This window comes from Dipteris shenzhenensis, chromosome 10, assembly GCF_047967505.1.
Source record: "Dipteris shenzhenensis isolate YYH24624 ecotype China chromosome 10, Dip_SZ_1.0, whole genome shotgun sequence".
NCBI classification, from domain to species: domain Eukaryota; kingdom Viridiplantae; phylum Streptophyta; class Polypodiopsida; order Gleicheniales; family Dipteridaceae; genus Dipteris; species Dipteris shenzhenensis.
In genome coordinates, this window is record NC_141605.1 from 23902836 (window position 1) to 23914820 (window position 11985).

Here is an 11985-nt window from a genome sequence, read left to right on the forward strand (position 1 = left end):
GGAAGTGGAAGAGCATTAGCCAACCGTGCTTTTATCTAGATGTCTTCTTGTTAAAAACCCAATGATAATTCAAAAACTCAGTTCCACTGATAGCACATCCCAAACCTAGGCAAGGCAAGGAAAAAACTTACCAATGTCCATGAAGAACATTTCAATGTAGTTAAGCCATCAATGTCTTTGCAATCAATAGGGTATACATCTAGATGTGTACCAAATGAAGCAGGTTAAGAGATGGCTACTATGATTCCCACTATGGCACACCTGCTTGTAACAAACGACTCCCCTAGCATGTGGCATATGGGCACTTGTGCGCGCGCACACAAATTCACACAAAAATCTTTATTTACACAAAACTTTCATACGGAGCTTCTACAATGGGCAAACCATATCAGGATCTATGCTTTGTATTAAGAGAGACAACAGTTTTCATCCAAACTATGAATGCTCATGTATAGTCAAATATTTTACATAAAAGACCATTCGAACAAGCAAGATGATTTGAAATGTGCGGGAAACATTTATTAGTAGATTCACTACTGATAAAACTTGCATCACACTTAACTTAAAACAATGGTCAAAGTTCTCTCTCTCTCTCTCTCTCTCTCTCTCTTCCCTTAAACCTCAGTCCAGAGCTAGAAAGACAATGCCGGAGCACTAACAAACCTAACTCTAAAAATTAAATGTAAACTCAATGGAGCATTCACTGTGAAAAACTTACTATGCAGCACATCTTCAAAAGCGTTAGTCATCTAACCTGAGATGGACAAAACTTTATGCTTCTCTGAACTTTCAACTCGTACAAAGACTTTGGCAGAACCCTGACGTTTCGACATCGACCTTGTGCTTGAAAAGTGAGAACCAAGAATGATTCTCATTGGTCCTCCCAAAAACTTTAGATGGTGTAACCCAATGGAATAGGAGGCATCCACAAATTTCTGGGTATAAACTAATGCTGCAGATGAATTTGGTATCACTTTCTGAAGCGACCAATAGCCCCCGTTGCCTCCTCACAGGAAGAAGGGAAGAGCTCTACATAGTGATTTCCAAGCATCATTTTGTCTCTGCACATGGCATCCGTGGACTGATCAGGGCTATCAAACTCCACGAAGGCTTCACCACTGGCACAACCATCAGAGTGAACAATGAAATGAATGTTCTCATCTCTCAGACCATAACCCTTGAAGAACTCCATGATATCCCTCTTGGAAGCGGAGAAAGGTAGTCCCCTAAGCTTCAAAATACCCATATGCTCAAGATGCTCTTTATGAGAGGAGGATTTAGGAGGAGGTAAACTTGGAGCGGATTCCCTAGTTAGGGTTTTGTTGCTTTTTGTTATTTCAGCGGCCACTGCGGAGTAGTAATCCTGCTTTTTGCACCGAAAGACCTCGATGTAATGCTGATCCATATTCTGTCTGTTTCTTTGGAGAGCAAAGTCGACTTGCAGAGGGGCTCCGAGGACACAGCAAGCCTCTCCAGAGAATCGACCTTGTTTGTGGATGAGCAAGATATCGATGACATCCAGTCCAGCAAAGAAAGAGTAGACATCACTCTCGGTACAGTTGAAAGGCAAGCCTCGAAGGCGAACGACAGTGAAAGAATACACGAGACGATCGAAAAGGCAGGAATAGGAAGAAGAAATGGGAGTCAAGGGGCTGAAATTGGGTGATAAAGAGGAAGAAGATCCAGCAAAGTAAGAGGCCAGGGAAGACAAAGATGGGTAGGGATAGAAAGAGGAAGCCATAGCAGCATCGGAAGCTGCAGTAGTAGAAGAAGCACCTGCAAAGATGAGACGCTGTCTTTTGAGGGCTCCAACATAGAATTGGTCATCTTCGTCCAAGCCATTCCTTCAAAGCAACACATGATATCAAATTTGTCAGTCTGTCTTGCCTCACAAGAAACCCAAGAAGAAGAAGTACAGAGTGCATGAAGCGCAAGAAGAAGATGATGATGAAGCACAGAATGCATGATGATGACAAGAAAGAAAGAAAGGAGAAAACATTTCAGCTTGGCTTACCCTATTATTCCTCATCCTCCTCCCACACCATGAGGGAACATGACTCACAAAGTGAGTGATGGTTTATCGCCTCCCTTTAAGTCCACCTCCCTTATACTCCCACTTCTCCTTTAAGTGGTTGCTGCAAAGGCCCCAAGTATTTTCCCTATGTCCATTTGGATTCAACTCTTGGACTCCTCGAACATGCCTTTGAAGCATCTTGGGATTGTTCCTCCTCCGTAAAAATTGCCCCTCTCTTTCTCTCTCTCTATCACCCAACAATGGCAATTTGTGAGATTTCGCACGCTTTTTGTTCAAATCCTCTCGTTGGATACATCAATGTGATCTCTTGGGATTGTTCCTACGACGTTAAAGAGTCTCTCTCTCTCTCTCTCTCTCTATATATATATATATATATATAGATAGATATATAGATATATATATATATATATCCACAACATCATGAACTTGTGTAGGAAAGGAAAATTGCTTGTTTAGGAAAGGCACAATGTTCCTAACTAGATGTTGTGATGAGGGGATTGCTTGGCCCAATGTGGGCACCAGTGTACATACCCACAAATGAAGTGCTACCCGGCAAAGTGGTTTACAGAAAACAAGGTGAATTATATTGGGCATGTCCTTAATTTGAAGCCCCACAAATTTTCCAATCAAAAGCTCAACTTTGATCATAAAGGATGGGAAAGTATGCAAGAGGACCAAATACAGAAAGCACCCAACTAGTGGAAATTAATGAAGGCAAATGGATGCAAGAGGGCCAAAAACAAAAGCACAAAACTAGTGGAAATGGATGGAGGCAACTATGGATTTACACAACAAAGGAAACATGCACTATAGTCAACTAGACTACTCACATCAGTCCAACACAGAAAACCAACCCAAATAAAATTATGAATTTCCCTTTTGAAGGTTGATTTCACTAATTAGCCCTCTCCTTTCAAGACATACCAAAAGGAGAGAAGTGGTTTGTAGGACATAATGAACTATACGATGGATGTAGCAAGTTCACTCTCTAGTCAAACTTTTGGAAAAAGATCTTCACTTCATCAATGGAGTTGCAACAATGAATATGAATTTGTTCTACATGAGTGTGATCTTTCCTACAAAGATGGATGTAGCAAGTCCACTCTTTAATCAAAATTTTGGAAAAAGGTCTTCACTTCATCAATGGAGTTGCAATGAATATGAATTTGTTCTACATGAGTGTGAGCTTTCCTACAAAGATTTCAAATCAATGGCCAAGCATGATCGTGCCCTTATTGTTCACAAGGTCGCATCCACAAAAATGTAGCCTAAGTTGAGCATAAGTCCAAGTTAAAATTTGACCTAAAAAGAAGGGTTGCCAAGAGTGATGAGAAGGGTGCCACAAGTAAGAGACATTCACACTTCATGGCACTCAAGTTCGTTAATCGATGCAATACTCAAATAGGATTCTGATACCAACCATAACTTGCACTATATCACTTTTTCCAACAAAAAGCAGTTCAAGGCAATTTCATGGAAAGAGTGGTGATCAAGGCATGGCTACAAACTAAGGCCATTGGGAAGCTAATCTGCAAAGATGTAGGAGGAGAGATTGTGCTAACATTCAAGGCAGATCTTTCTAGCTTATGTGTGATCAAACACACGTGCATGCACAAAAAGGAAAGAGATGGTTGAGGCAAGCGATGGTTTCCAACAGCTCCTACCTATCACACAGATCTGTTGCTCGCAGTTACCGTTAGCTACTCTTGCTCTAGATTCTTTTAAATAGAATATTGGATCAAATTAAAAATCTTCCTCCACTTCTTGATCTGAGGCCACATCTTCTTTATGCTCTAGACTAAATATCCCAAAAGGCTCCTCAATAGTCTCCCTCATTCCTAGTCCTTATATTTGATGCCTCACGAGTCTTTAAATCTTGCAACATATATGGAGAGCCTTTGAAATTTCTTCATTGAGCATTGTTCAACTTAGATACACCAATCCTAAAGTCGTAATCATTAAGGGAAACAGGAATTACATATAAATTTCTAGATTCATCTTCACTATATTAAATCATGGTCAATGCCTTTCCATAAGTGGCTCCTTTCTAGCATAGTCTTCACCCAATCATGATGCTCAAACATAGCTTGCATCGTCTGAAAACCACTACAAAGGTGGGACATCGAATACTATTTCTAGAGGGATGGGTTCAAGTGCTCATTTCTTAATTAATCCTCTATTTATTTTCTTAATTGACTAGATGCAACATTTTTTGTAGCCATGCCTACATGGTGCTTGTTGAGGTGGTATCTCATTGAAAACTTCAACCAAGGTTCACAATTGGAGTAACAAAAGTTATTTCTTCTATCTACATTTTGTTTGCTTGTTTTCATCTCTAGAGATTCTTAGAGAGGTGTAGGTTTCTAAATGCATGTGCAAGGCCATATGTTTGAGTATTTTTGTAGACTCATGGATGCTCTCCCAACAAACGCATTTCCTAGAAAACCTCCCAATGCTCCTCTCTAACTAGCAACTAACTAGACAACACCATGATCTATGTATCACAATCAAACATGTGAATGCTTCCAAAGCAAATCCATGTGTATTCTTGGTACATCAATGTCCACCTCAAACTTCCTAAGAGTGCATGGAATTTGTTCAATATCTTGGGCAGTGATCTCCATTCATTGAGGAAAATGCAACCATACAGACATTATTCTACCATGTCTTTTGTGCATTTTGCTCACCACAAGTGCATGCAATTTTGGTGTAATTAAAAATGTGATACCCTTTCTAAGATATGCTGATAAGTGATGTGTTGCTAAAATATTTGTCAAATGTTCTATAACATGAGGCATTATAGAACACAAATATATTAGAGGACTGTATTGAAAAGAATCAGGTTTTTTATTTTAGAAAATTAGGGTTCTTAATAACCCCACTTGATAGATGCTACATGCCAATTTTATATAGTGGATGTCTTAACACAAAGTGCTTGCTTGATTCAACATTATGCATCTGATATCCAAGGCGTGCAAACTAGGAGGACATAACTCAATCTTGTTATGCAAGTAACTTAGTCCATTCATTTGTATTCCATTCAATATAGGTCGTGGGCCAACAAAGAGAGAAAGGACTAGAGGGCTAGGCCCCTTTTTAGGATCGAACCTCCCTTCAAAAGGTCATTGTATAAAAGCCAAGGGTGTTGACCTTGGTCTTCATTCTTCCTTGCTTGAAGGAGTGGAATAGAGAGCAAAGCTTCCCTCACTATTGTGTTGTGTCATGCTTCCTTTCTTTCCATCTTGCTTTCATTTTGTTGCTACGCTTACGATCGTTTTCCCATTCACCACGCTCACGATTCTCTCTTCTCTTCATCTCCTCCCTCTCCCCCTTACGATCGTGTAGTAGCACGAGTTAGAATCTGAGGACGGTGCCAGTGACAACACCACAGCAGTAGCGAGTGAACCATCTCTCACAAGGAAGTGGCTTGGAGGTTGATCTCTCCATAGCGGCTCGGTTGAAGATCCCCACGACACGTTGGTCTCCGTCAAGAAGACTTAACAAATTTTGGTGTGGTTGCCGGGGAGGTAAGCAACCTTGCTTAGGTTCTTGCTATTGTATTCCTTGTAGTTACCCTTTCCAAACCGTTAGTTGGTTGCAAAGGAGAGTAGGGAAGGAAGAGTGGCCAAGGGGCTAGAAAAATCAAAAACAAGTTTTAAGAAGTTGTTTTTTGTTGTTTTGAGTTTAGATCCATAAAAAGTAGTTCTTGTACATCAGAAACGACCTATCACAGTCATCTTTTGGGCAAGAAATGACCCAGGAAGAGGCTTGTGAGGTCAAAAACCCACTTTCTTCATTTCGAGTTTTTTAAGTTGTTGTTTTTTGTTTAGCTTCACATAGTTAGTAGAGCACCCACAGATCACTGTGCACAAATCACAGATTAGAAAAAACACCAAAAAAATGGACAAAAGGGTTAAAACTAACGTCGGAGTCATCGGCTCTACATTAGTGTTCTAGGGCACTGTAATAAGCTCCAACAGTCACTGACAGCTATCAGCACCTACCTGTCAAAGAATTTAATGCACCAGCCTGTCAGCATTTATTGCATCGGCGCTGCATTAATTAAACTTGACTTTTTCAAAATTAGCTATGATTCAGTGAACACAAAACCCGAAACCACTTAATTAACCACCAATCTGTCAATCAGTCTGTTATTGCACCGGCGTTGCAATAATTATTGCAACGTGACCCTGTGAACTGACCAATACTTAGATTCTGAGAGTGTTTTCATGAAGTGCTCCAATTCAAATTCAACCCAAAAAGTCAAACAAAGTCAAAAAAGCCAGGGCGCTGAAATAATTTAATGCAGCACGCTGCATTATTATATTGCATCAGAGACCTACACCATCACCAGAAAAGGTTAACATTTCCATAACACCAGTGCATTGATCAGCCAAAGTGAGTGAAGAGCCCAAACAATTTAGGGCGCTGCAATAATTCTTTGCACCAGAACTGCACACTTTGCCTGTGATAGCCTGAACACATTGACAGCAGAACTCAACTTCACCTGAACCTTAGTAACATACATGCACCTTAGGTCCGGTCGTACCTTAGGATCTGAAATTGTTCCAGAAGATAGTACTTCAAACGTTGACTTAGAGGCCATTTTGGGCTCAAGTGTAACCGCTAGAGAAAGATCTTCATTGAACAGCACATCATCTGTGCTAGGACCATTGTTTGAATACGAAGCAAGCACAGACAAGACTATGAGCATGGAGGACAACATGTCTGACCAGAATGAAGTTCAAGTTTTCATTACTCCAAACATAGGGACTCAGTCCTCGACGTAGTCAACCTCCAATAGGATTTATGAGGGAATTACCAATTTCTTTGGAAGATTTGACCCACGAGCTCAACTTTTTGAGAACACACAAGACATAAATCTGTTGGCTTGCACAACCACAGTGACTTCAGGACCTCCTATTGTTGCGGAAAACACGACGAGGGTGATGACGACACCCTCTGCAAATGATCTACATTCTTAGAACCTACATGCTGAAGGCGGTCTAGTCTTTCGATTTGATTCGGAGGCACGACCATCTGATCCTCAAGGAAGTTATAGATCATATATGAATACACAGCAAGGCAAATGTCGAGAGGATGCCTCAACCACAAAGACTTGTGCCATACTTTCCAGATAGACCTCCAATGGCACGACCATCGATCTTAACAATAGCTTATCAAGGGCTGATACCTAGATTTAACCCGGTGTCAATAGGACCAACATTCACGAAATCTCGTCCAACGGTGAATCCACTGCCTGAAACACCAAGCACATCTTATTATGTGGATCCTCACATGAGACAGTATCCACGACCGGTCCCAACCCAACAAGCCTATGTTCCCCCACAACCAACTTATGCATATCCAAATCCACCACAAATGCCATATCAACAGCCACCTCCTATTCATCAGACGGTGTTTTCTGATGAAGCGCTTAGGGCGTTAGTGCAAGCTATAGGAAGGGGGCCGCTAGCGCCAGCTGCATTTTCTGTAGCTAGAGAAAATCATGGGTCTAGAAATAGATCCATTACCATTGCCAAGTTAATCACGAAATTCCAAGGAGAAAGTGATCCGATCACATATGTAGAACGGTTTGAACAAGTATGTGCTGCATTCGAAGATGTCTCCGATGGCGATAAGATTGGAGCCTTTGGGATCCAATTTGATGGCAAGGTAGGTGCGTGGTATCAAGCGCTTAAAAATGAGGAGAAGGATACGTGGGAAACATTAAGAGGGTCGTTCATTTTGGAGTATTCTCTAAAAGGTCCAAAGTGGAGCCCTGTAAATCAGTTAAATCAAGTTAAACAGGGTAAAGACTCCTTGCGAGATTACATTGCTAAAATCAAACACTTGAATGCAAGGTGCGAGCCTCATGAAAGACTCAGCAATGAACAACTCTTGCCTCGATTTTTATTGGGGTTAAGAAGTTCAAAACTGCATGATCAACTTACAGTCTTGAATATCACATCCTTCGAGACATGCAATAAAGAAGCGATCAGGTTAGGAGATAACATGAGAGAGGGCGACGAGACCACTAATACATCAGTACCCTCGATTACGGGATCCAAGGATCCTGACGCGAGTTCGTCTAGGGTTTCTAAGGAGCAATCCAAGGAGGCCAAGGATTTGAACATAGATGAGCTTGCAGACTTAATAGTCGCAAGGCTGAATCCTCAAGCAAAAAACGCAGCTCATCGAGATACCCAAGGAAATGCGCACTTATACCCAAGGAGAGATATGGTATGGTGTAGTGTATGCTCAGGGAATAAACCCTCAAATGAGTGTCCAAGGCTAAGAGCAAGACCACCAGCCTTATGGTGTGGACACTGTAATAGGTGGGGAAACCACTAGACTTCCTAGTGCAGATATCTAAGAATGTTGCCGCAAGCACAAACTCAGACTTATCAACCTAGGCCGCAACAACTAGCATTACCAGCTCCACCACTACAGTCGCATCAATTTGTTCAAGGGGCTAGTAATGTTAGACCAATGCCATACCAACCGCAGAATGTGCCATTACCACTGTCAATCCTAGGACCTCAACCACCTCCACCTAGAATTACGCCAATGAATCAAGTGATGGTGGAAGAAATGTCTCAGGGTTGGAATGAACCTGATTCCAGAATCACCGAGACTTACACTAAACAACCGATATCCACGCAAGAGGATGACGAATACGAGTTACCTCAGTCATTATGTTGTTCAAGGTGATCAACATATCCCAGTATATTAAACAACACCAGTTAATGCAAAGGCTAGGGATATGAACAACACAAACACTAGACCTCCGATCCAATGCTACAAGTGCAATGGACCACATAAAGCCAATGAGTGTCCACAGAAAGCGCAAGCTGGACAGTCTGTCCAATGTTATGGGTGCACGGAACCTCATTATAACAAGGATTGTCCATACAAACATAATAGTGCACCACCAGTTACGACTACAGTCGCTACTGATGTTCCGTTATGTAGTGGTTGTGGTATTTATAAAGATTGTTCGATGTGAAGAGCACCTGTTGATGCTTCAAACCCAAGAACAACAAGTCTTAACTTGTTAGGGATTGAACGCGGATGCATTGCTCAAGTATCCTTAAATGCGATCACTCGTATGCAAGCCAAGGCAATCACGCGAGAATTGCATAAAAGAGAAAGAGAAGGTCAAGCTAGAACATCACAAAATCTGAAACCCCAAAATAGCCCAACTAAAAAGCAAGCGATCAAAGTGGGTAAGGGTAAGGATAAAGTGATAGTGCAAAGTGGTTCTGACGAGGACACGGCCACGATAGCAACCTTAGAGACCACAGGAAGCAGATCTAGTCAAGGAGGTAAAGGAGAGGAAGATTCGATTGGAGAAAAGCAAAGGAGCCCAGACCAAATACACCGAGTGGACTTCACGACCGAGTACCCTAATCCAATCAAGGAAAATGAAAATTTGGTGAAGGCCATGGCTCTAGTCGAAGAATGTCAAGCGACGCAGGTTGAACCCAGAGTGCTAGCTAACATTAAATTTCCAAAACATCAAAATTACCCAACACATAGAGCACCAGTCAAAGTACCGTCCATCATAGCAGAAATGAACGAAGACCGAATGTCAAATGATGGATCTCTGCTTATGGATCGTATGTTTGAAGAGGATCCAATTATGGAAAGTCTGAGACATGAGGGTCTAAACAACCTTCATGACGACAAAGAGAGACAGTCTGACGGCATCACAATGCCAGGTGGACCAAGGGATGTCGCAAAACTTGCTGCATTTCTATCCATAGAAGTCAAGATGCCAATTGCTTCATTGCTAAGGGGAAACTCGATGTTATGGCATGACTTATCAGATTGGATGAACGGACACTTCAACTCAGTGACGGAAGCTCATGAGGAAAAATAGACAAAAGAGGAGTCAGACTTAGAAGACGACACACCCATGGTGCCTATCAATAAGTTAGGCCAATATTTTGAAAGTGATGACTCTAATGCAGTCATTCCGATATCGTATCATCATAGGAAGGTGGAAGCCATCCTGGATGGAGGCGCCGGAGTGAGCATAATGACCAAACAATGTTGGGAAAAGTGGGGAAGCCCGCCTATGGAGAAAACCTCGCTAATAGTCAAGTTGGCTGATGGAACCACTACAAGGCCGGTGGGGGTGGTAAAGGACTTAAAGGTTAAAACCTTTGGTATCACTTATCACGTCTGGTTTGTAGTCATGGACTTTAAGAACCCAATTGACTCGTACGACATCTTCTAGGAAAACCGTTCTTGAGAGCAGCGGGAGTAGTGCATGATTGGCTATCCAACACTCTCTATCTCATGAAGGATTCTTCGGTAATAAAAGTGGACCTTGCGACGTGGAAATCTTGTCCACTAGGTGGCAACTTATTTGCTGTTGAATCAGAAACGACCACTAGGACAACAACTGTCAACCAGTTTGAAGCGGCCAACGAGAAGATAGTGGGAGGTGATGTGGATGAAACGTGGTATGCATCTCTACCTGAACCAGAGTACTCGCATAATTGGATGCATTTACTTGCAACCATTGATATATCTAAGAAAAGAGGAACTCATATGGTTAAGGATGAGAGCGGCTCTAAGGGTACAATAGTCCCACTCCGCATGATCAAGCTTGTTAAAAGCAAGCTCGCGAAGAAGCAAAAAAGAGCAAAATAAAAGAGAAGTCCAAGAGGATGACCTTATACAAGAGCACCCTTGAAGATGCAGACTTAGGGGATGATGAACTAGCTAGAATCCCCTTAACCTTGAAAATCACAGAAGAAACCACGTTTGGTTTGGAGTCGTTAATAGATCCAAGTGCAAGTCACAATTTTATATCATTTGAAGCTTGGCAAACATTGCCCAAGGGAAGCATGGTTCCGACCAATGCGACTGTTAGAGCAATAAACGGCACACGAACAAGGCCAATTGGACATGTGACATTAGATGTAATCCTTACTAAACATGTGTTGCAAGTACACTTCTATGTACTGCCTGTAGGTACCATGGAAGAGCATGTGGTCCTTGGACGTACGTGGTGTTATCTAACGAACTGTCAAATCGATTGGCACAAGCAACAAGCCAAGATGGTTTACAAAGGCCATGCTACTCAAGTGCCATTGCTACAAGAAGGCATATTGATGCAATCTCCAATGCCAACAAGTGGTGAATCAAGCATGCAAAAGAGTAAAGGTAAACAAACTCTAGCACAAGACACCTTATCCCATAAAAGACTACATCATCAGTAACAAGCTGGATTCCCAAGAAGTTGCTACAAGCTCAAGGTTATTCCAGAGGCGAAAGAGATGTATGGCTACCACATCAACCTCAACATCAAAAGCCAACATTTCCCTCTCGGCCCAAACCTCGTCAATCTCGAGCTAAGAAAGTGCAACATTGAGTCAGAACGCATCAGCAATAGGTGCCAGTGCAGCTATTGGAAGGCCAAGGTTTTTACCAAGGCAATGATCAGATATGGTTACCCAAACAAAAGAAGGCAGCTGCTACAAACATATCACATCAAAACAAGCCGCAGTAGAAACCACCAAAGAGGACAAAGATGGTATGGGTACGAAAGACAAACTCTCCAACAAAGCCAACATGCCCATCACCACCAACAAATGTACCGCGCCAAAGGGCAGAACCACAAGAACCTACTTGGAGAAGAGTCATGGTCAAATCCACACTTCAAAAGGTAGAACCACAAGAACCTGCTCTCATAGACAAAGGCAAAGGCAAAATGGTAGATGTTACAAATGTTCCATCATCATCAACATCTATGTATTTTTTGCCAAGGTCGCAATCAATCACAAGAGTGTCTAGACCTAAGGTAGCTACACAAGAACCTACCCCGAGTAAAACTAGTTCTCTAAGGCAAGATACACAACATGTGGCAGGGAAGACAGAAACACAAGAACCTACTTCCGCAAAGGAAGTAGAACCATAAGAACCTGTCTTGCCAC

General features: G+C 42.0%; 1 protein-coding gene across 1 annotated transcript; it reads right to left on the bottom strand.

The window, feature by feature from the left end:
- Nucleotides 1-970: 970 nt before the first annotated feature.
- Nucleotides 971-6761, bottom strand: LOC147897584 (uncharacterized). The gene is made up of 2 exons (XM_087380052.1): nt 6496-6761; nt 971-1844 (listed from the first exon to the last, which is right to left on the bottom strand). Exons 1-2 carry the CDS (start codon nt 6759-6761, stop codon nt 971-973), a joined length of 1140 nt encoding a protein of 379 aa, XP_087236178.1.
- Between the last annotated feature and the right edge of the window lie 5224 nt (nt 6762-11985).